This window comes from Podarcis pityusensis, assembly GCF_964106645.2.
Source record: "Podarcis pityusensis genome assembly, chromosome: 17".
Lineage (NCBI taxonomy): Eukaryota > Metazoa > Chordata > Lepidosauria > Squamata > Lacertidae > Podarcis > Podarcis pityusensis.
Genome location: NC_138042.1, coordinates 32732806 through 32758176, shown reverse-complemented (window position 1 = coordinate 32758176; position 25371 = coordinate 32732806). Strand labels below are relative to the sequence as shown.

At 44.9% G+C, this 25371-nt stretch overlaps 1 protein-coding gene across 2 annotated transcripts in view; it reads left to right on the top strand.

The window, feature by feature from the left end:
• The window catches only part of EPHA1 (EPH receptor A1), a 79888-nt gene that overhangs the window by 29014 nt on the left and 25503 nt on the right, over positions 1 to 25371 (top strand). For both annotated transcript variants that reach the window (XM_080986726.1, XM_080986727.1), the window contains exons 3-4: positions 11655 to 11930; positions 17253 to 17643. In XM_080986726.1, the coding sequence (XP_080842852.1) occupies positions 11655 to 11930; positions 17253 to 17643 (667 nt within the window). The remainder of the gene's footprint in view (positions 1 to 11654; positions 11931 to 17252; positions 17644 to 25371) is intronic.

Below are 25371 nucleotides of genomic sequence, written 5' to 3'. Positions count from 1 at the left end.
AGCCATGGGATAAGAGGACAGGTCCTCTTGTGGATCGGTAACAGATTAAAGAACAGAAAGCAGAAAGTGGGAATAAATGCCCATTCTCACAATGGAGAGATATAAAAAGTGAGGCCCCATGGGACCCGTGTTTTCTAATTTGCTCATAAATTATCTGGATTTAATAATGTGCAGTGAAGTGCCTAACTTTACTGATGACACCAAATTATTTAGAGTGGTAAAAACAAAACAAAAAAGGATTGTGGAAGAGTAGCTCAAAATATCTTTTTTGTGGATGAGTGGGCATTAAAATTGCAGTTGTGGTTCAGTGTAAAGAAATGTATACTGATGCATGTTGGAGCAAAAAATCTTAACTCCGCATGTTCACCAATGGTATCTGAGTTGGTGGTAAGGATATCCCAGGACATACGAAGGAAGTGTAATGTGAACAGAGGCCACCACACTAAGAGACACATGTGCAGCTGCCTCCCATGTTGCATCAGTTTCCAGGCTGCCACATTTCAGATTGCAGATGAGGAACTGAATGTTTCAAAAGTTCCCCATTTCTGTTTTATTTTATTTTTAATCCCTCATAACAAAAGCTGTTGCTCACGCAAGAAGGTGGGCGAGAATGCTCTCCCTGACACACTAGTTTTATATGTCTGGAGAGTTGTTTTGTTTTAATGTGTGGGAGCGCTCAAATAGTCAACCTCTCACTTGCAATCTGAAGTACAGTCAACAGCAAAGGATTTGTCATGTCAAGCTGCAGATTGCATGGCTTGGCTCAATACAAAAGAGGTTTATAGGTGACAGACTCGGCAAGAATACCCGCATTTGGGCGACATGTACCATCATGAGGGCAATCCCACAGAGGCTTGTTTCAGGTGATCCATCGCAGCTCCCTTTGTACAGAGAGGAACATGTCATCCCCAAACACGAATGCAGCCTGTGACTCACGCAATTACAGCTTCAACTAACTTTGCTTGCTTTGCATGTAAGGGCAGTCATTACCTCCTTTTGTCTCATTCACCTTACTCACCTCTTTACTTTGGAGAGCAACAAGAGCAACTGCAGTGTGGGTGCCACAAAGTCATTTTGGCAAGCTTTGGATAACTCCTTAGGAATCCGCCTGCAAAAAGAGCAAGCAGACTAGAATGGTTGTCTGTGCAATGTGTGCATGGGACGGGGGGAAGTGCTCTAAGTGGGTTTGTTTGCCCCCTTGCTTCATTTTTGCAAAGAACAGTGGGCCTTAGTAGCTCCAGGAGGCATCCTTGAGGAAGGCACAGCTTTGTGCAGCTGCCTGGGAGAAAGGGACTGGTGTAGAATTCTACAGAAGTTATTTCGGTCCTGTGATGCACTAGGTAGGACACAACTAGATATTTTTTAAAATTAATTAATTAAGGAATTGCTTAAGGAATTAAGGACGCGGATGGCGCTGTGGGTTAAACCATAGAGCCTAGGACTTGCTGATCAGAAGGTCGGCAGTTCGAATCCCCGTGACAGGGTGAGCTCCCGTTGCTCGGTCCCTGCTCCTGCCAACCTAGCAGTTCGAAAGCACGTCAAAGTGCAAGTAGATAAATAGGTACCGCTCCGGCGGGAAGGTAAACGGCGTTTCCATGCGCTGCTCCCGTTTCACCAGAAGTAGCTTAGTCATGCTGGCCACATGACCCGGAAGCTGTACGCCGGCTCCCTCGGCGAATAAAGCGAGATAAGCACCGCAACCCCAGAGTTGGTCATGACTGGAGCTAATGGTCAGGGGTCCCTTTACCTTGTGAAATGTTCCGCGAATGACCAGAGGGGGAGCACACAAAATAATGATAGCCCGAATTTTTTAATACAGTGGTATCTTGGGTTAAGTACTTAATTCGTTCCGGAGGTCCGTTCTTAACCTGAAACTGTTCTTAACCTGAAGCACCACTTTAGCTAATGGGGCCTCCTCCTGCTGCTGCTCAGCTGGAGCACGATTCCTGTTCTTATCCTGAAGCAAAGTTCTTAACCCGAGGTAATATTTCTGGGTTAGCAGAGTCTGTAACCTGAAGCGTATGTAACCTGAAGCGTATGTAACCCGAGGTACCACTGTAGAGACCTGCATCCCAATTTCCTGTACACAAAGAAAGCAGTACTCCCTTTGGCTGGGCTGCAGGAAACATGATCCCTTAGAACTGAGTTAACAGAAACTCACCGTATTTTTTGCTCTATAAGATGCACCAGACCATAAGACGCACCTAGTTTTTGGAGGAGGAAAACAAGAAAAAAAATATTCTGAATCCCAGAAGCCAGAACAGCAAGAGGGATCACTGTGCAGCGAAAGCAGCGATCCCTCTTGCTGTTCTGGCTTCTGGGATAGCTGCACAGCCTGCCTTCGCTCCATAAGACGCACACACATTTCCCCTTACTTTTTAGGAAGGAAAAAGTGAGTCTTATCGAGCAAAAAATACGGTACTCCTTACCCTTCCCTTCCTTTATTCAAATGGTAATTTAGCCAAAAGATGCAACACTTTTAATGGTATAAAAGATTTGCTGAAATTTGAACTCTGCACATGCACAGACCATGTAGGAATTCCAACCTTGGCTGCTGGGTTCAATCCGGCTAAGAGAGAACAAGCATCACAAGTATTTAGTTGTGTTTAGTCATAATTTAGTCACGCTTAGACCTACTAAAATCAGTGGGACTTAAAATTTGTCTTTGAGGATATGCAAAGTGCCTTTTACCTCATCACTGAAACTGCATCCTGTACCCTTCAAGTTAGGGAGAATAGATTCCAGAGCCACATTCTCTGCCCAAATTGCCTAGAACTTGCCTTCTTTGCCACTATGCTGTGCAACCAAAATGTGCTCTTGTCACCCTCCCCAAAAGTGGGGAAGACTATTCCTAATCTTCTCTCGCTCCACAACTCTGTTCCAGCTCCTCTTCGCAAAAAGGCGGGGGACACACCTATCTTTCATTGCATTCCTCCCTCCACCTTCCTGGCCACAGATAAAGCTTTCTGCACAAATAGTCAAATTCTTGCCAATTATTCAAAGTTCATTGAGATCTACATATGACCTCAGGAAACACTTATTTCCAAATACACACACGCACACGCACACACACGCAGAAATCCCATTGATACCAATGGGAATCAAACCCCCCCCCCCGTGTCTAATTGGTGCATGGGAATGGGGCAATTTTTTTTTTAGTTTAAACTGCCTCTCCTCATGTGCTGCAGTCACAATAAACCACCCACTCCTGCAAATACCTAATATTTAATTTTTTAAAAAAACAACAGCCATGGTTACTAATCACACTATTAAAGTAACATCTGTTTATCATCAAGTGGATAAGTGCTTTGATTTGTGAGATCTCTGACTCCAGGCAGAGGGTACGCCTGTAAGGTTTGGGATAAGGGTACATTTAGGGTGCTTTGTGGAGGCCCAAGATTGACATGGGGGAAATTCACAGCTGCCAAAACAGGTAAACAGGTTTGGGCTAGAACATGACAATGTTTAATTTAGTCTCATCTGAAGATGATTCACCTACAGTAGAAGAGATGCATTTTCTCAGTCTAGCTTCTGCCAAACATAACACAGTCATCATCTCTTTTGCAAATTTTATATTTAGCAATTGGTAATTGACTTAAATAGTTTTCTCCTACAGGAAATTTCTGTGGAATTTCTAAAGGCACCATTCCATTTGTTTGTTTGTTTTAATACAGTCACTCATCCTTTGAAATTATAGGCGTGCTTCAATATTTCTTCATGTTTGTTTGCTCTATTATTCTGTAGTAGAGCCTCATGTACAGTGATTGTGCTGTACAGATACTGTATTAATAATTTGAGTGTTTGATGTGTGTATGTGTGTGGAGTCCAAACTCCCAACACTCTTAGATGCCTGCCCATAATGTACAGTTGTGGCTGTCCCATCCAGATACTTTGAGCATAAGAAAATCCTTATTTTTTTGGAAGCAATTTCCTATATAAAAAGGGGTGGTTCAAGTACGATGACAAAGACTTACTGGTCCTTCAGATAACCTTATTTAATGAGTTTGCAAACACCTAGCTAATCAGCAGCACATAGGTGCTTGCTGAAGTTCCAGCAAGTGGTTAGTTCTAGATCAACACCCAAGACTAATCCATGGCAAGTATTTAGGATATTCTCCCTCATTTTATTCTTGTTGGCGGTCTTGGGCCCAATCAGCATGTATTCGGGATGCTCTAAACCAGCCACATTGCTGTTCTATTGGGAGAGAGACAGAGGGAAGCTACAGAAGGAGCAATCAGGTTGTGTTGTTTTAGTTTAAAGAAGGAGAAGGATGAGATGTTTTGGTTTCTGTGCTGATAAAAAAAGGGCTTCCTTTATTGCAGCACAGCACTCCCCCAGACCCATTAGTCTTTTTCTCCATAACCTCTGTTTCCCCAATCTCTCCCTCTCTGCTTAAACTCTGTGTCTGTGTAATTGCTCTGCCAATTGTGACTTCCAGCTACCACTATCTCTACCTGCAGTTGGCTGCCCTGCCCTCCACCCCACCAGCCCCAGTGGTCAGAATCCTGCTCCTACTGCAGGGGTGGCTAACCCCCAGTCAGGGGACCTGATTCAGCCCCTCAAAGCAATTTTTTCTGCCCTCCGCCCCTGTCTTACCAATTTACCCTATGCTAAGAGAAACAACGAGGGACGCGGGTGGCGCTGTAGGTTAAACCACAGAGCCTACGACTTGCCGATCAGAAGGTCGGCGGTTTGAATCCCCGCAACGGGGTGAGCTCCCATTGCTCGGTGCCTTCTCCTGCCAACCTAACAGTTCGAAAGCACGTCAAAGTGCAAGTAGATAAATAGGTACCACTCTGGCGGGAAGGTAAACGGCGTTTCCGTGCGCTGCTCTGGTTCGCCAGAAGCGGCTTAGTCATTCTGGCCACATGACCCGGAAGCTGTATGCCGGCTCCCTCGGCCAATAAAGTGAGATGAGCGCCGCAACCCCAGAGTCGGCCATGACTGGACCTAATGGTAAGGGGTCCTTTTACCTTTACCTTTAAGAGAAACAACAAAAAATTAAAGAGGCACAGCTCAGGAATGGGCAGAGATGTTTAACAACCCAGCACCCTGATAGAGATGCAAATCGCCCACCCCCTATTCATATATCCTTTGATGAGTGGGAAAGGGGATGATGACACAGATCACCTGAGGAGGAGGCGTGTACCGGAACATGCTTGTGTGCAAGAAGGTGGGGTGTTCACACACACTTTTTGCCACACTCATTGCTGTTTTTTGAGGAAAAGAGGTGCTAGGACTCACCATGAATGCCTCCCTTGTTCTCTTATATTGGCAATGGTGCCCACCTGAGAGGTGCTGGAACTGAATTTAGGAGAATTCTAGCTGGAAAAAAGCCCTGGCTACATCGATTTCTGGTAGGCAGTCCCCAGAGTGTAGGCCAAGGATCAATGCAGCCTTTAGTTGCATCTCTCTTAAGTCTTCAGGGCAAGAGCTCATTCTCTGGACCGCTAGTCGAGATCCTTCTTGACTGGAACTGCCAGGGTTTGAACATGGGATCTTTGTACATTTTAATCCCGCCCTGTCCCCCAAGGAGAACAGAGTGAGTTTCATGGCTCTCCTCCAGCCCTGTTTTATTTTCTCAACAATCCTGTGAAATGGATTAAGCCAAGAGACAGTGGCTGGGCAAAGCTTCCTAGCTGAGTATAGATTTGAAATTGGGTTTGAATCTGTAATCGCTTCACCACACCAGTTCTTATGTATACAAAGTGTGCTCTCTGGCACACAGCTGTGGACTCCCCATGCAGCTTCTTTCCTTCTGGCAGAGGATCCCACCCGGGGGCTTGAACCAAAATATTGAGAAGCAGAAAACGTGTCTCCACCAAGTCAGGAGTAACTACTTCAGCATTTGCAGACAGTGTTGTGTGTGCCAGATGATGGTGTTTTAGGGACAGGATAACAGCTATGTAGATAAGTCAAGAGATTGACTAGCCGGGGTTATTACTTTGTCATCACTGTAACTTACCAGTTTAATGGCCCTGCATGTTTTCGGGACATGCATTATTCAATTTAGATACTCCAGACTTTAATAGCTCAGCAGGCTTGGCTTGCATCTGCTGTACACTTGAGAAGCAGGAAAGGCTGGAAGTTCAAAGTAAGCAAGCCAAGCCTCACCCACTGTATTCCGGGCAGGTCACCAAATCAACAAGGAGTGCGATGCAATTTGGCAGGCTCTAAGGACCTGAGATGATTGCTTAGCAATCTCAGATTCCTAATTAAAATGGGGGGGGTGAGGGGGCTTGTTCTACATTCCTCCTCTAGTGTGGTTTCATTCCACATCATTAGCTTCCATATAGGTTGTGGATTCTGCTAATGTCTTAACTCATGTGTCAGCTATGTTCAGAAGCACTCTACTTTGGAATACCAGTTAACAGGGAATGTTGGAATGGAGATATTTATATCCACTGTACCTGTCCCCAGGTGCAGGGAAAGAAAAAGAAATCTAGATAGAACCCTACAGCGCACTATAAAGGTAAAGGGACCCCTGACCATTAGGTCCAGTCGTGACCGACTCTGGGGTTGCGGCACTCATCTCGCTTTATTGGCCGAGGGATCCGGCGTACAGCTTCCGGGTCATGTGGCCAGCATGACTAAGCCGCTTCTGGCGAACCAGAGCAGCGCACGGAAACGCCGTTTACCTTCCCGCCGGAGCGGTACCTATTTATCTACTTGCACTTTGACGTGCTTTTGAATTGCTAGGTTGACAGGAGCAGGGACCGAGCAATGGGAGCTCACCCCATTGCGGGGATTCGAACCGCCGACCTTCTGTTCGGCAAGCCCTCGGCTCTGTGGTTTAACCCACAGCGCCACCCGCGTCCCTTTGAGCATAACATACAACAATACAAACAACCAAATAAATGACTTCCTTTATCCTGTATCTGGCCTCCTTATTTACTTATTAGAAACTGTTTCCTTTATGAATAATTATTAAGATTTTTCCAATTATAACTTAAATATCCACAAAGTCTCCTGCAGACATTAATTGAAACAAGTCCAGGTATGTATTTTAGGGCACTGTTTTGTGAAGTATTCTCTGCATTTTCCCCATGCTTTTTGAAACTCTTGTCTAGTGTGACCTCTAATTGCCTCTGTTAATCTAGCCAGTTCAATATACTCTAAGAGTTTATCTTGCCATTCCTTTTTTGTTGGCACAGTTTCTTTTTTCCAGTTTTTAGCAATTAGGATCCTTGCCGCTTCTGTGGCATAGAGGAATATTTTCTGATCTTCTCTTGCTATACCTGTGTCCGTTATCCCTAGTAGAAAGGCTTCTGTATTTTTCATAAAGTTATACTTAAACATTTTTTTAAGCTCATCATACACTGTGTTCCAGAAGCTTTTGATTTTTTCACAGGTCCACCAAACATGTATAAATGTCCCCTCTGTTTTACCACACCTCCAGCACAGATTTGTTTTTGTCTTACACTTTTTAGCTACTTTGGGAGGTGTTAAGTACCATCTATAAAACATCTCAATTAGGTTTTCCCTCAATACTTCACAGGCTGTAAATTTCCAGTTCTTTCTCCATAGTTCTTCCCATGCTGTTAAGTTAATGGTTTTCCCAATATCTAAAGCCCACTTGATCATTATCTCCTTGACCTGTTCATCTTTGACCTCCCACTCCAATAATGTATCATACATTTTTGATATTACCTTGGTTTTCTTTTGTAATAACACTTTTTCTAATAATGAAGGTTTGTTTGAGAAACCTTTTTTCTTATCTGTCCTGAACATTTCATGCAATTGATGGTATTGGATCCGACCCGTAAGGTGTTGTTTAATTTCCTCATAATCTTTAATTTCCAATTTATTGTCTTTCCCCCTGATCAGATCTTTATATGTGGCCCATTCTAATTCCATATTTTTCTTTTTTATTGTAATTGCTTCTAGAGGTGATGCCCACCATGGTGTTTTCGGTTCTAGAAGATCCTTATAGTTTGTCCTTGTTTTATATAATGATTTCCTTATGACATGATTCGTAAATCCCCCTAATGAGATACCTTTTATTTTAATATCACTTCTTATGGCATTCATCAATAATTCCAATAATTTCCTTTTCATGCTCTGCTTTTGTGCTTTCCAAGGACGTCTGCTAGGCCACTGTTGGAGACAGTGATAGAGCATAAGCAGTGTTTACATTAACACCCAGTAGTAATTGTTTTTAGTTGTTGGAATTCTAGATACTGTAAATAAATAGTAACAGGATGTGGTCTTCATATGCATGATCCATAAGACACATATTAACTCTTTTGTGCACCTTTGCAGTTATTACTAATGTTGTCAACCAATCAAATAATATTTGGTTGATTTAAAATTAATAAATGATTCATCAGTTATGTTTAATTTTTTTTAAGCATGCATATTGCCACTATTTCAGTGTAGGAGCCTTTTGAGACATTGAACGAAATGTAAAATAACTAGCAATTTAATTAATAAAATCTCACTATTAGAAGGGTCATCTTTACATTTTTAATTCTCATTCCCTTTTACAGTAACACAAGAGGGGCCTCAAAAGAAGTGGAGGGCGTGACACGACAAGAGATATGTTCCTAAAACCTGCAGATCCATCAATTAAAATTTCCCTCGTCAATTGAAATTGGCTCCCACTGATCAAGCAGCTAATTGATTAATCTCTTGATTAAATGAATTGCAGCTTGCAGCCCTAGTTATGACTGCACTTGAAAGGATAACTATCACTTACAGGAAAGCATCATTATGCTTATGCAGAGAGAGTATTCAAATTCAAAAACATCACCTAGGAAATTCTTAGCACTGTAAGGCGGGCAGTTCTGTACTTGCATTACTGTAGATGAGTAGCTGTCTAAGGCCACTCAGTTTTTTAAAGATTTAGAACATAAGACCAAGTGGTCCATCTGGTTGGGCATCCTGTCTCACATTTGACCAACCAGATGCATGTGGGAAGCCTCAAAGCAGGACCTAAGAGAATGACCGGGGTGAGATTTCTGCTAGGGAAATTCATGAGTCTTAACCACACTCTGATCCTACTGCATTGCAGAAGCCCCAGCTAAGCTTTTGGAATCTGGTCCATCTGTTGATGTTAAGGAACCCTCTGAGGCTCTCTGATATGACATGTTTGCAAAACACTTTGAAGAAAAAAAAATCACTCATACCCGCTATTCTACGGAAATAGATCAGTCTATGGAAATGTCCATAATTCTGTCTGGTCCTGAGCTGTTAGGTGAATTGTTGAGGCCTGATGAGTTCTGTGTTATAAGTCAAGCACTGCTGGGAATTGTTTCTTTTTGTTTTTCAATGTATTTCCTATCAGTAAAAAAATTTTCTCTGGCACGAGCAAATTTTTAATCTGAAAGTGTGGCCCAGATAAAAAGTTTGAGAACCACTGTCCTGCACTAAGGACTTCAATCTAGGTTCTCCTATGGGTGCCCCTGCCATCTGAGTAGAGATGAATGGCTCTTAGATGGGCTACTGAGTTTTGGTGGCCCAGTTATGGAAAGATATGCCCAGAAAAACTTGCTTGGCATCTTCCTTCTTGTCTCTTTTGTGTCTAGCAAATGCCTTTTTATTTTACCATCAGATTTTAATATTGAGTATTGTTTTGTGCCGCTTTTATAAGTTTTATAAGCCTACTATATCCCATTGTGTCTACAGTTCAGTTCTTTCATTCATTCTTGTAAACTGTCCTGGGAATTTTATTGGAGGATGCTATTAAAAATACTTTAAATAAAAATAAACAATAAATATATTAAATCCTTTTCCTGGAAATGATCGTTAAATCCAATTCCTGGAAAAGGCACTTTGTAAATCCAAGGTGTGCTGCACACTTTTTTCCCAGCCTTCCGACCTGAAAGGCTATACTTAGAAATACCTGTGATTTCATCTGGCGCCATCTATATGTGCAGGATGTGCTCTGCTGCCAGATGATGAGCCCTGCCTTGCTGCGCATCCTGATATGAATCAATCTGATGCTTCAGCCTTAGCCATTAAGGGCAGGTGATTCTTTCTACAGGAAGCAGCTAAGCAAATGAGCTCAGATTGAGTGACTTGTGTGGGATAACAAACCTGGTTAATCTGTTTCTTATCCTGCCAACAAATTCTTCTCCAGCTTCCCTTGACGTGTCATCCATAACTTTATCAACCCTATCAGGTATCATTTGCCTTGCTTTTGTGTTACCTAAGAGAAGCAGCGTGCTCTCACTCCAGACTGGGATTGAGGAAGAAAGACAAGTGGGGTGTAATATCCAAAAGTGACTCCACAGAGTCACCACGGCTCATCCGTCTGTTAGCAGGCCCCCCAAACACCGCAGATGTTGTCTCTGCATGCAGGGAGAAGTTCATCAAAAGACAGCAATTGCACAATTTAGAGTTCATTTGCCTAATGCTCCCTTTTAAAATAACCCTTTAGGGGCTGTGCCAAAATTACAAAATTCCTGATAGCGGGTGGTGGTCTTAAATCACAAGCTCTTTTGAAATAGAACCAGAGAAGTAATTTTCAAGGGAGTGCCTTTGCTTGATTGCTTCAATCTGAAGTAGGGTTCTCTCAAAGGTCTCGGAAGAATACAAAATTGTAACTTGGCCCGTTGTCTTATATTGAAGCAGCTTCTATCACTGTGGCAAAGTAATATGCAGACAGCTACATTTACCTTACACTCTTCAGACTATTTAAATAGTAATTCCTTTCATTTGCACGAGAGGGGCTAGTGAGATCTAATAGAGAAGTCTCGTAATCCCCGAATTACAACCCCCCAGATTTTTCAGGGTTGCCAGAACCAACAAATATGAATCTGTAGTGGCAATAAGCCCTGGAATCCAGCTTCTTCCTTCGGGCAAGGACAACAACTGTGGCTTGGCAATGCTAGCATTCGTAATAAACTTGTTTGTCTCCAGTGGGAGCCAATATGAAGGAGAAGGCACACAGGAAATAAATCTGTTGTGCTGTTATTGTTGTATCTTTTTCTGCCTGCAATTGCATTTTAAATGGATTTTCCCCCCACATGGATGCCCGCTTTAAACACAATACTTAGACTAAAATTTTCTCCCAGAAGAAGGAGGATTGATCTTGTCTTTTCTAATAAATCTATAGCTCTAATTAAAAACAACAATGCTACACAGTATGTGCCTTTGGTATACAGATAGTTGAAAACCTGTGTACCTCAACTTGCAACACACATACGTGACACACATACACAAACACTCATTTCTTCAATGAAATTTGCTTTCTGTGCTTAGATTAATGCAGTAATTCACAAAGAGGATATACTTACCCACCCACATGCACCTATATAAACCTTATGCTCTTTCCCACACCCTGCGAAGAACTTCCTCTTTCTGAACTTCTTAATTCAGGAAAGCACTGGTGATTCATAGATAAGAGACCTTGTCGATTCCTGCAGGGCAGGCTGGGTAACTAGCAATCCAGCTCCTCAGAACTGGAAGGCTTGGAGAGTTGCGCTGGATGCACACCCTTCTGTTGGCAGGGAGCCAGTTGTAGGTGCTGCGAGCCATAGGCTTGTGGCCTGCGGGGGGAAAGGATCCTGCCCCTCCAAAAGGGGTTGTAGGAAGCGGCTTGAAGCAGCCATAACCTGCCTGGAAATGTGAAAAGCATGACTTCTTTGACAGCCTGATAAAACTCTCGGCTAACATGACTCTTCCCCCATCCTCTCTCTCTTTCCCCCAGTGGAGTGAGGTGCAGGAGATCGTAAATGGCACTCCGATGTACATGTATCAAGACTGCAGCGTCCTCTCGGAAGGCGATACTGACCACTGGCTGCGGACCAACTGGATATTCCGAGCCGAAGCCTTTTCCCGCATCTACGTGGAGCTGAAATTCACCATCCGGGACTGCAAGAGCTTCAAAGGAGAGGCGGTCAATTGCAAGGAGACGTTCAACCTCTACTACATGGAGTCGGAGCAAGATGTTGGCATCCAGTTCCGCCGCGCTCTCTTCACCAAGGTCAGCAGGGGTTGCAGAGCTACAGAAAGTTTTCAAAACTTGGCTTACTCAAGAGCAGAAGGAACATCCAGTCTAAACAACAGCAGAGGGGAAGGAGAGATGAGAATGAGCAGAATGGTTTGGGAGAACAGGAGTCCTTTGGGTGGCTGAGTTGCAAGAGTAAAGGCTGTGGGTAGGGATGTGGCAGGAAGCAAGCAAAAGAACCCAAAAAAACCCAGGGTGGAGCAAGGCCATGAAGCTTGCACAGGGTGTGGAAGTAGACATTACTATATGGGCCCACCCAGATAAATTTTCTCAGGAATGAGCACTCTTTGGAGTCAGTACTGAGCCCACTGCCCTTGTAGCAGCGCCCCTTGGATTTCTGTTCCGCAAAGCTCCAGTTTTCAGCTGTGATACAAACAGGAGAGCCTTATAATGAAAGGGGTGGGGAATGCTGTGTACAACATTATTTGGTACAACATTTTCCACATTTCCTCTTGTTCTGTTGCTTTCCCTGCGGGGTGTGGGGGAACCACTCTTATGCACTCAATTGGAGCAATCAGCAATTCATGTTTTATCACTAAAGAGCGAGTTTTCAGTCGAAAAGGAGCAGAGAAAGGGGGAAACCACTTGGACCCATGCCTAGAAAGCGTAGATTAAGAAGAAAACCACTCGGACCCATCCTTTGTAGGCTTGGGACAAGCAGAAGTATGGACAAACCCTGAGGATCTTTTTACACATTACACATGAGTCGACCTTTGTTTGACACAGAGTGTACACAGCAAGGAGCTATGGCCAGTCACAGGTTTTTTTTGACATAGCTGTCAACCTTCCCTTTTCTTGCGGGAAATTCCCTTATTTCAGCACTGTTTCCCGCTGCTTCCCGCTGCTATCCCGGATTGTTAGATATTCCGTACACTGTCTCCGGGACAGGTGAGGCTGCTGATCCCTTATTTTCAAATCTGAAAGTTGACAGCTATGTTTTTTGATAATCTGTTTCTGTACGCTTTAATTTGTCACAGTCACATTCTGTGTGTATGTTTAAAAGATCTTAGATTTGCATTTTAAAATATGCCATGCGAAGGGGCCCTTAGCCAAGGTTTTCAGGAGCATTTTCAGTGTGGAAACCCCTGAATTCCAGTGATGCTTGGAGCGAAGCCAAATCCTTGGGAATCAGAGCATCTAAAAGTGCAAATACCGCAGTAATCAGATGCTCATAGCAGCTTGCTTGCAAACAGATGGACAAGTGGGGAGCTATTTGCACCAATGTGCTCTTCAGTCAGATTAAGAAAAAAATGCGTCTTGGGAGACAGACAGTTTTCAGACAGGGAAAATATACCAGTTGTTCTTCATTTGGCTGGTTCTGACTGCATATTATTTGACCACAATTAAAGATTGTCAGGTATTCCACAAAGACAGGGATGCCTTTTATAGAAGGCAGCATGGAATACCTCTCCGAAAAGAGGCCACTCTTGCCCTTCAAAAGAGACTCCTGCAAACAGGAGCCGCTGTTGTCAACGGTTGCAAATGTACAATCTTCTCCTCACTCAAGAGATCCTCTTCTCTTGAGGATCAAGTCTGGAAGGAACGACGAGTCCTGTCAATCTGAAGCAAAAGAGTCTATGCTGAGTGCAAAGGCGGAGAAAGGTGGAGGCAGCGCACCCCAGATGTCATCCTTGAGGGGGGGTGACATCGCCGTGGGTGGTGCCCCTCTGGGACGCTGCCAGCGAACCCCCCTGGGATGCTCCCCGCTGCCAGCGCACTCCTCTGGGACACTCCCCGCCGCCAGCGAAACCTCAGCAGGTTCCACCTCTGGCTGAGTGCTGATTTGCTGGATTCCCAAGCCACCATGATAAAGTTTTTTCCTTCCCTGCCTGGAGCATTTTTCAGATTAAACGTAATAATTCATTTTTTTTTTTTTTGTTTTTTAAGCGAGACAACAAACCAACCAACCTGTCCCTGTGGATGGGTTAAATGAGCAAATAGCACTTATCTAACACTGCAGGCAGCACTATAATCAAAGAAAGAACAACAGCTGGAAGGTGGATGGCCCATAAGAATTGTGGAAAGAGAAGCCAGTCGGGCAAGGAAATTAGTGGTCAATGTGAAGCAAATAAGTGCGTCATTTGAAGAGCAAAGGTGGGGAAGATGCAAGATCTTACCCTGCAGAAGCTAAACAAGGAGAAGAGATAAATTATGCTGGGGGCTCAGGCAAAGCTTTAAAATGGAGGTGGCTAACCTGTGGCCTTCCAGACTTCATTAGACTCCCAGTTACCATCAGCTCAGTCGGTAGAGCAGGAGACTCTTAGCCTCAGGGTCGTGGGTTTGAGCCCCACCTTGGGCAAAAAGATTCCTGCATTGCAGAGGGTGGACTAGATGAGCCTCATGGTCCCTTCCAACTCTACAGTTGTGTGAAAAAGCCCTACCTTATACTTCTTCTTCTTTGTTGAATTGATATACCGCCCTATACCCGGAGGTCTCAGGGCGGTTCACAGAAAATATCAACATAAAAACCACAATATATATAATCAAAATAAATACAACAACCCAATAACCCACCCCCAAAAGAGCCACATTTTTAGAAGGGCATAGGACATGTTCAGTGGCCATAACATGGTCAATGGCCAGGGATGATGGGAGTTGTAGTCCAACAACATCTGGAGGGCCAGAAGTTAGGCACACCTGCTTTAAAAAGGAGTAGGGAAGTCTGTTTTGCACAAGCTCTACTGAAATGAAGGAGTGGTGTACAAAAGTAATACTGTCCTCTTGTGTACAGTGGTACCTCAGGTTACATACGCTTCAGGTTACAGATTCCGCTAACCCAGAAATAGTACCTCAGGTTAAGAACTTTGCTTCAGGATGAAAACAGAAATCGCACGGTGGCAGCAGGAAGCCCCCTTAGCTAAAGTGGTACCTCAGGTTAAGAACAGTTTCAGGTTAAGAACTGACCTCCAGAACGAATTAAGTTCTTAACCCGAGGTACCACTGTATCTCCCTTCGTCTTGGTGAAGGTTGTGCAGCCAAGTCTCTCTTCATTATAGTTCTGTGAAAATAATACTTTAAATTAGAAGGGGGGGCATTTGGCTCTCCAGATGTTGTTGCAGCCAAATTCCAGCCACCCCAGCTATTGGCTAAGCTGATTGAGGCTGTTTGGAGCTGGGGTCTGACAACTTTTGCCTTAAGTAGTTGATGCTCAGTTGCCCCTTTTTGACCAGTGTTAGCTTGATAATTTGATTTGAAACACCTTCACCTGGGAAGTATTCTGCCTCAATTTCCATGCAAGCTCATCCCAAGTTAGGGCGCCTCCTACACTCCTGCTTCATGTTTTAGCATTTTGGGGTCGTTTCCCCACAACTAAGGAGATGGATCTAGGCCAGTGTTTCCCAAACTTGGGTCTTCAGCTGTTTTCGGACTACAGTTCCCATCATCCCTGACCACTGGTCATACTAGCTAGGGATGATGGGAGTTGTAGTCCAAAAACAGCTGGCGATCCAAGTTTGGGAGGCACAGATCTAGGCACTGGGCTTCTCTCATTGCAGCATTACACTTTCCTTTATTTGGGTTGTGGTATGCTGTGGGTTAAGCCACAGAGCCTAGGACTTGCCGATCAGAAGGTTGGCAGTTCGAATCCCTGCGACGGGGTGAGCTCCCGTTGCTTGGTCCCTGCTCCTGCCAACCTAGCAGTTTGAAAGCACGTCAAAGTGCAAGTAGATAAATAGGTACCACTCCGGCAGGAAGGTAAACGGTGTTTCCGTGCGCTGCTCTTGTTTGCCAGAAGCGGCTTAGTCCTGCTGGCCACATGACCCGGAAGCTGTACGCTGGCTCCCTCGGCCAATAAAGCGAGATGAGCGCTGCAACCCCAGAGTCGGCCACAACTGGACCTAATGGTCAGGGGTCCCTTTACCTTTACCTGTGCAAGGGCCACATTCCACACAGCTGCACAGTGGGCTCTGTATGGCTTGTGAGCATTGGGTATATTGTCAGGGCAACTCAACCCCCTCCCTCTCAAAAAAAAACTGTCAGAACAGCCTCCTAGTGCAATCCTATGCATGTCTGCTCAGAAGGAAGTCTCTTTGTTTACAGTGGAGATTACTTATGTAAGATTGCAGCTTTAGCTGTTTATCAGCCTGTTCTAGAAGATTGTGCAGAACTGAACACACCATTAGACATGATAGCTAAATGGAACCTCAATGTTGAGAGGCAGTGTATCTTTGTATATTAGTTGCTGGAGGACAAACTCCAGGGACGTTGCCTTCTTGCCCTACTTATGGATTGCCTGGAGGCAATCTGGCTGACCACAGGACGCTGGACTTGATGGACTCTGGATTTTAGCCAATAAAATCTAGAGTGCAACAAGTATGGGCAAGTCTCACTCGTCTGGAGTGATCCTGCTGGTGTCCTTCTTCTAAATATTTCCATTATATAATTAAAGGTACCTGTCAGAACCTGCCGGACACAGGTCTGACAAACCAATTATGTAAACTTCAGATCTTCTTTCTTGATTTTTTTTAAGGATGATATAGGCTCAGATATCCTATGTGTGCTTGTTATCTACTTGCTGATAATGTCATGAATTCTTATTTGCATTCCATTTGACCTGCGATACAGTTTTCAAACCAGTTTTTCTTTGACTCATACTCTGAAACGTTTATGATCATTATGTAAATATAATGCAGTACATCCAAACCAGAGAGATAGCAGTTGAATGAATTGTTCTTTATTCCCAGCAGGTTTCGCTACGTAGTCTTGCTGTAGGAAAGTAGTCAATGGGAATTGTAGTCCAACAGCAGCTGGAGATCTGGGAAACCCTGGGTCTTTAAAACTGGAGACAGGGTTGTTTTTAGTTTGTTACCATATTATGTATTTTTGTCTTTTCATACTGCGAACTACCCTGTGATCCTCGGATGAAGGGCAGTACATTAATTTAATAAATAATAAACAAATAGTGGGAGTTTTTGCATATAGGTGAACACTGAGATGTGTGAAACCTTCACCTGCCGTGTGGTGTAGTGGTTAAGAGCGGTGGACTCGTAATCTGGGGAACTGGGTTCGCGTCTCTGCTCCTCCACATGCAGCTGCTGGGTGACCTTGGGCCAGTCACACTTCTTTGAAGTCTCTCTCAGCCTCATTCACCTCACAGAGTATTTGTTGTGGGGGAGGAAGGGAAAGGAGAATGTTAGCTGCTTTGAGACTCCTTCGGGTAGTGATAAAGCGGGATATCAAATCCAAACTCTTCCTCTTCTTCTTCTTCTTCTTAAGTTGTATATTACAGTGGAAAGTTGGCGCTTAAAATTGATTCTGCTGAATATGTACAAACTTCATGCCCATTTTCTCCTCCTGCAGATCAACACTGTGGCAGGAGACCGGAGTTTCACAGCGCAGGACATCATGACGCGTGACATGCAGCTGAACATGGAAGTCTGCCACATAGAGAACCTGCAGCAACGCGGCTTCTACCTGGCCTTTCAGAACTCGGGGGCTTGCGTTGCCTTGGTTTCCGTGAGAGTTTACTACAAGACCTGCTCGGATATTGTGCGCGGACTGGCCCACTTCCCAGAGAAGCTAGCTGTTTCGGGGGGACTGGAAGAAGTGTCTGGTGTCTGCTTAAAGAACGCAGTCGAGGACGGCGGGCTTCCGCCAAAGATGCACTGCAGTCCCGATGGGGAGTGGCTGGTCCTGGTGGGCCGCTGCGTATGCATCGCTGGCTTCGAGGAGGATGGAGGAAGGTGTGTTGGTAAGTACATAATGGCGCAAGCTAGGAGGCGGGTACCAGAGGAGATCTTGGGATAGAAGCACACCAGAGTTCACAGGGTGGAAGGTGTGGAAGGTTTACTCATTGCACGCAACTCACTGGGGTGCAACAGCTTATCTGACTCCCATTGCTGTTTATACGTCAAGCGCAACTCCCAGGTTCTCTTTCTGTTTCACTCTCCCTCTGACTATAAAGTAAGTAGACTAGTTTGACATACCTGTCCTTCCACCTGCTTTTTATTTCCTTCCAAGTTTTGGAGCCAGTTTCTGGGACGTAGAAGTGCGTGACTGAGACTGATTCACTCGATGAGTGTCTCCCAGTTCTTTAAACTGGGCCCCTCTGGGGCGTAGGAGTTGGGTCAGGATGGTATTGCCATATAGACCACCTGTATCTGCAGGGCCGTCCTGAAGCGTTTTGGAAGCTCAGGCAGGAAATCCAAACTCTCCTTCCCAGCACTAGTAGGATGTATTTTTCTCATGTTCTGCTTGTTTTAACCAGAGGCCATGAGAAAAACAGCAAAAGGGAACACAGTCAAAAACCATTAAAAGCAGCCAATGAAATATTTGTTTGCCCAAAACAGTCTACTATAAACACACACACACACACACACACACACACACACACACACACAACAAGCATGCTGTAAAAAATGTGGCTGGTCATACACTCCATCCTCAAATTGCTTTTGAAGTACCAACTAGTGCATCTAAGTTAAGGGGATATGTCTCGGAAAATGGGTATATGCATAGGATTCCTCGTTCAAACCATGGCATCTTCACTTAAAAAGGGGGATCAGGCATCGTGCAAGACCTGGGGCTCTGGAGAGAGACCCACCACCAGCCAGTACAATTGGTAGACAATACTGGGCTAAGCAAAGGGGACGCGGGTGGCGCTGTGGGTTAAACCACAGAGCCTAGGACTTGCCGATCAGAAGTCGGCAGTTTGAATCCCCGCGACGGGGTGAGCTCCCGTTGCTCGGTCCCAGCTCCTGCCAACCTAGCAATTCGAAAGCACGTCAAAGTGCAAGTAGATAAATAGGTATCGCTCCGGTGGGAAGGTAAACAGCATTTCCGTGCGCTGCTCTGGTTCGCCAGAAGCGGCTTAGTCATGCTGGCCACATGACCCGGAAGCTGTACGCCGGCTCCCTCGGCCAATAAAGCAAGATGAGTGCCGCAACCCCAGAGTCGGCCACGACTGGACCTAATGGTCAGGGGTCCCTTTACCTTTACTAAGCAGATGAAAAGCCCAACCTGGTTATAAGGCAGCTTCCTCTCTTACGACAGAAAATGACTTCCACCTAAACCTAATTATTTAGTCTGCAATCTGCTCTCTCCCAACATTTCAGCTAAGAGCTAATATTCACTGTGATGAGGTGTAGGGAAAATAATATATTGACAAAATTTCCGCAGGATGTTCCTCTTTGGATTTCTCATTAGGCTGCTCTGTCCTGTAAAAGGAATTTGCACCACTTGGAAGTTCCAGGGCAACTGCTTGAGGCCTGGTAGTCCTTGCACTTCTCTGTCTTGCTAGCTGAAGAACTGAGAAAAACTTCCAGACATCCACCCTTCCCTGCCCCTCTGCTTCCACAGCTCAGCCAGTTTTTCCACTTAGCTGCTAGCATTACTGCTTTCATTCCACCCTCCTGGGCTGGGAGCCGTCCCTTGGAATGGGACGGGGAACCCATCCTGCCCAGGCAGGTCCTCACTGCACCCGCCCAGATAGTAGCTGACACACAAGCTACTCCCTTACCCAGTTCAGGCAAAGACAAAGGCAGAGGTGGCTTCAGACAGCGAGTTCAAGGAATTGTCCCTGTTTCTCAAACCTGTGGGGATGAGGTAGTGGACTTGGAGGGCAAAATTAAAATGGAGGCTTTCCTGAAGAGAAAAGGCACATGGAACAATGGCAATTGACACATGAGAATTGCCGGTTTTAGGCTGTGCACACACAGCGTTTTATTCTAAATCAATGGAGATGGAGTACCGTATTTTTTGCTCTATAAGATGCACCAGACCATAAGTTTTGGAGGACGAAAACAAGAAAAAATGTATTCTGAATCCCAAAAGCCAGAACAGCAAGAGGGATTGCTGCGCGGCGAAAGCAGCGATCCCTCTTGCTGTTCTGGCTTCTGGGATAGCTGCGCAGCCTGCATTCGCTCCATAAGACGCACACACATTTCCCCTTACTGTTTATGAGGGAAAAAGTGAGTCTCATAGAGCGAAAAATACGGTACTTGTCCCCCCCCCCATCTATTCCACACACAATCTAGATCTATTGCATATTTATTTGCCCCTGAAAAGCGCAAAATGGTGGGTGGTTTATCTTCCACCAATAGTGGGGAGCAATATGTGGCTTTTGCACAGGGCAATCCAACATAGGATCTCTGTGTTATACAGGTGGGCTGTCAATCACAATGGTTGACATTTAGTTAGCATCTTTTTAAAAAGAAGGTTTCCCCACACATGCACACATTTGTGTGTATGCACATGTGTGTGAGCAATCGCACACAGTTTTTAAGATGGTGGCTTCATGATGCTGTCCGCTTTCGCCTTTTCAAACCATCCGCCACGCCGTGATGGGAAATGTTTTCTTTTGTTCAGAAAGGTTTCTTGCCAGCTCCCAAGGACTCACAATAAAAGGCATACAGATTTGGCTGCTCTCCTGGTATCTCTCTCTGTCTGTCCCAGGTGTCTCAGGCTGGCAGCAGACCTGAGTGTTCACTTCTAAGATCAGGTCTGGATCCAAACCTTTTGCTGGACCCACCCCAGTGTTGGCAGAGTACCAGAGGTACTCCTTTTGGCCTTTGTTCCAGGATCAGGGTGACGCCACTTCCAAACAGGAGCACACAAAGAGCTGAAGTGTGGGACAGGACGCGAGGGGGTTGTACAGCTCTGACCTTTGTTCTGCCTTGGGGTGGGCGGAGAAGATGGAAATACTAAGGGAAGTATTCTTGGACTTTAATTTGGGTTGCCATGGAGGGTGAGCCCACAGCTGTCTCCTTATGAAAGAAAGTGGCAGATCTAGCTAATAAGGCTAGCTAGCTGTAATCATAGCTGCTGTCTGTTCTGTGCTTAAACTTTAAAGAAGTAAAATTTAAAAACGTTTGCATAAATGTACTCTTATGTGCGGCTTTCCTTGTGCTTGACCCGGAAACTGCAGTTTGTGGCGAGTCCAGTGTGTACCTATTGGTATTTAAAGCCCTTAAGAGGTTGAGAACAGTGTATCTGCAGGATTGCCTTATGCCAAACTTGGCCCTCCAGCTGTTTTGGGACTACAACTCCCATCATCCCTAGCTAACAGGACCAGTGGTCAGGGATGATGGGAACTGTAGTCCCAAGACAGCTGAAAGGCCAAGTTTGTCCATGCCTGCCTTATGCCATATGTGTCCACTTGACCGCCTTGATCTGCAGAACTGGCATTTTCACTGGTGCCACATAATACTCATTCCATAGTTGTATGAAATGTGTCTTTTAATGTGGCAGGACTCCCTGCCTATAGTCATTAGGCAGGTGCCTTCACTGTACTCTTATCAGTGCCTACTTAAAACATTTTTGTTTAAGTGAGCCTGTCTTGAGATTCCAGACACATAATTGTTGCAGGGTGTGTGTGCACACACACACATTAAATTATTAATTATTTTTTAATGTTTTGAACTGTTTTTACTGATGATTTTAATATTTCTTTGTAAACTGCCTAGTGGTTTTATGACATTCAGGCAGGATATACATTTTGTTAAATAAATAAATAAATTGTTGGACACAGGGTTCTGTGTAACCTGTCCAAATTACGCAATATATATGCAACTTAATTTGCATAGTTTATTTTGCATTAGCTTGACCATTGGGAAGAGGCAGCTATCTAGCTTTTCAGAGCTAGAATACCTTTTTAACCAGGTCTTTGGTTGATTTGATTGACATCCGATGCCCTTTTAAAATGTGGGTTTTTGGGGGGGTGTTATTGGGTTGTTGTTTTGATTTTGATTATGTATTTTGTGGTTTTATATTTGGATTTTGTTCTATGAACCGCCCTGAGACCTCCGGGTATAGGGTGGTATATAAATTAAAACAGCAACAGCAGCACCTCTCCTGCTTTTGAACACAGAAAGCCATACTGAGCCAGGCTTTCATCATAGGCTTGACCTAAAGGTCTATCCTTAATCATCTCAGAGATATTCTGAGCCTCTTCTCTGAATTTTCAGCTTTGATTTAAAAATCTAAAAATAAATCTGTACCCTTTTTTTACTTTCAGCATAAAAAAGATATAAGCAGTATTTCTGTGAAGTAATAAATCTGCCCCTGATTTCTGGTGCTCTGGTCAATTAATGCACTGAGATAACTGACAAACTCTTGGCAAAATTGTGGTTAGCAATTTATTAAAACTATACCTGAAGATTACTGCTATCTAAGGTTTATTGCTGTTTCACATTGGACTCCCTCAAAGTTACGGTGATGGGTGTTCTATTGAAGCTTCCTTAGACTCTGGAGGTTTCACTAGGCATTCCTTTCAAGTTTGTCTTTGCAAGCGTAAATGCTAGAAATGTACCCTTTGTTCGTTTAAAATGAAAGCTGGGGTTCTCGGGGGGGCTGAATTTGGAGCCCCCTGGCGCATTGTGTGGCATTTTCATACTTGATACAGAATAGACGCAACCACAGCCATGGCCTTTTCTGTGGGTACAGAAAAGAACAGGGGCGAAAAGCAAGGGATTGAGTCAGTGCCTCTGTGGTGTTGCTCTTGAAAAGGGAATGTTGACTCCTTCCTTGGGGTGACTGCCTTTCGGTCTCGGTTGCAGAGGTAAATTTCTTTTTTCTTTCTTTTTTCAAACGGCAGATTGTGCAGACCCCTAAAAGAGTATAAGGAACTGTGAGGCAAGAGGTGAATTTATATACAGCATTTACAGTCATACCTCTTGTTACGTTTGGTTCAGGTTACGTCTTTTCAGGTTGCGTCCCGCGGCGACCCGGAAGTAACGGAACGGGTTACTTCTGGGTTTCGCCACTCACGCATGCGCAGATGCTCAGAATGATGTCACGCGCATGCGCAGAAGTGGCGAATCGCGACCCGCAGGTGCAGGCTGCGTTCTGCGCATGATGCGAACGGGGCTCCAGAACGGATCCTGTTCGCAACCAGAGGTACCACTGTAATTTCATTTTTGTCTTTATTTATCTGTAGGGAAGGTTAGAGCAGCTTGCGATGGGGAGTCCCCCAATTCAGAGCGTTGACAATTCTGAGACCTGCTTAGCTTTGATAACAGACCCCCTACCTAGGGGAGGGGTCAATTCTCCCCACCCTGCGTATAGAATCATAGAATGGTAGAGTAAAAAATGACTCTAAGGATCATCTAGTCCAACCCCTGAAATGCAGGAATATGCAGTTGTCTCTTACGGGGATCGAACCTGCAACCTTGGCATTATCAGCACCACACTCTAACCAATTGAGCCATGTCTGAGTGGAGGTGGGAACCTCCGGCTTGTGGGGACACAGAGGCAGCATGGGGGTTAGGCAGAAAAAGTTCTTCCTTTCCCTAACGGGGAACCTTAGCTCTGCTGCTCTAAGTGAGCTAAGGTGGGAAGCTCCCTTCTCTTCCTTCGATTTAATGAGCCCATACAGGCCTCGTTAAAGATAATTGCTGGGTGGTGGTGGTTGAGCTGGTGCCACTGTCTGCCACCCCCACACCGGGGAGGGGTGTCTCTGCCTGATGTTTAGCCTTCCCAGGTTGCACCCGATTTCCTGTCTGCCTAAGGAGCTTAGTCCCTTGGCAAGCCACAGGATCGGGCCCAGTTGTCCCTGCAGCTACTGCAGAACAAAAAGAACCTGTGACCCTCCCTATTCAGTGTAGGTTTTTGCAGTGCTATTTTTCCTCGAAAAACAGGTGCCGGAACTTACCATGAAGGCCTCCCTTGTCCTCTTATAATGGCATACCCTCCAACATTTCTCCAATAAAAATAGGAACACCCTATTCCTCCTCCTCCTCCTCCTCCTCCTCCTCCTCCTCCTCCTTCTTACAGTCATACCTCTTGTTACGTTTGGTTCAGGTTACGTCTTTTCAGATTGCATCCCACGGTGTCCCGGAAGTACCGGAAAGGGTTACTTCCGGGTTTCGCCCCTTGCGCATGCGCAGACGCTCAAAATGATTTCACGCGCAGAAGCGGCGAATCGCGATCCATGCACGTGCAGACACAGGTTGCGTTCTGCTCATGTTGCGAATGGGACTCTAGAAGGGATCCCGTTTGCAACCTGAGGTACCACTGTATTATTATTATTATTACCCTGCCCATCTGACTGGGTTGCCCCAGCCACTGTGGGTAGCTTCCAACATATATAAAAGCATAATAAAAAAATTAAATGTTAAAAAGCTTCCCTATACAGGGAAGCTGCCTTCAGATGGCTTGGGGGTCAGATAACTCCACAGCCTCCAGCATTTCTCTGATGAAAATAGAGATGTCCTAAGGAAAAGCGGGACATTCCGGGATCAAATCAGAAACTAGGACGGCTTCTGCAAATCTGGGACTGTCTGTACACCTGACAACAAGCCCCAGACAACACTGTTGTTGTCAGGTGTACGTTCTGTGGGAAACTTGAGTTGGTCACTGCATAATGCGCAAAACACACCCGAGCGCCTTATTTGTAAGAGGCAATGCTCACCTCAGGGCAAACTGACTGAGCATAGGCACAACACCCAGCATTTATGTGTTCCTCCGAGGAAATAAACCTGTCTGCTCTGAATTAATCCATCCCAGTTTAATCAGAAGTAATTAGCTCCTGTATTCCAAGGTAGAGCAATCCCAGAAACTGGGGGGGGGGGGGGGAGAGGTGGGTGGCATTGGAGGAGGAGTTGAACTACAGATGGCCTCCAGCACATAGCATGCTTCCGCTTTTCCTGTAGGTTCAAAGTGTATAGTCATCTGCATTCATTGCATATGAGAAAGGAATCCCTCAGATCTTGTTTTCGCTGAGGCGATAAACCTTTGTCTGAACTATACCGCTCCAGACAGCGAACGAGGGCTTACACAGCCAAATGCTCGACAGTCCAGGAGAAAATAAATTTCTGTGTGGAAAGCTAGCAGGTCAGGGAGGAGGATAAGATTTCCAGAGGGGCTAACCGTGTTAGTCCGTTGCAGCAAAAATGACAAAAGGCGCTGTGGCACTTTAAAGATGATGGCATAAGGTTTTGTGGACTGTAGTTCATTTCATCTGATGTAATCCTCAGTCAGCAGGTATATATGGGTGCAAAGGGAAAATATGGAGAAGTTGGAGTTTGCTGGCAGTGTTTCTTTAATGTGTAGGAATCCTACTTTCTTTGTGAGGGAGTATTCAAACCTGTGGAATCTCCCAACCGCATTCCGAAGTGGTATAGTCCTCTCGAGACGGCTTTACACTTGGCACCAGACGATCTAATTTCAATTGGTTGCCACCATGTGGTGAATCTGGATGCCATTAGGGTGGGGAATAATTAACCCAATATCAGAATACCTTGGCAAATTCGTGAGTGCGGCTTGGGGGAAAAATGGGTATATTTATGTCACTCTGGAGAAGACAAAGGGCTCAGAAGGGAGCATCTGCTTTCATAGGACAGTGGGTGCTGCCACCTGCTGTTTACCTTGTAGTTTTTGTGTTTTTTTTAAAACCAATTCTTGCCCGATTTCCATTCCATTCCCTCCCTTTGGTGACATAATCCTGTTGGCGCCTGTTGCCTGCATTCCTAGTTCACCTTTG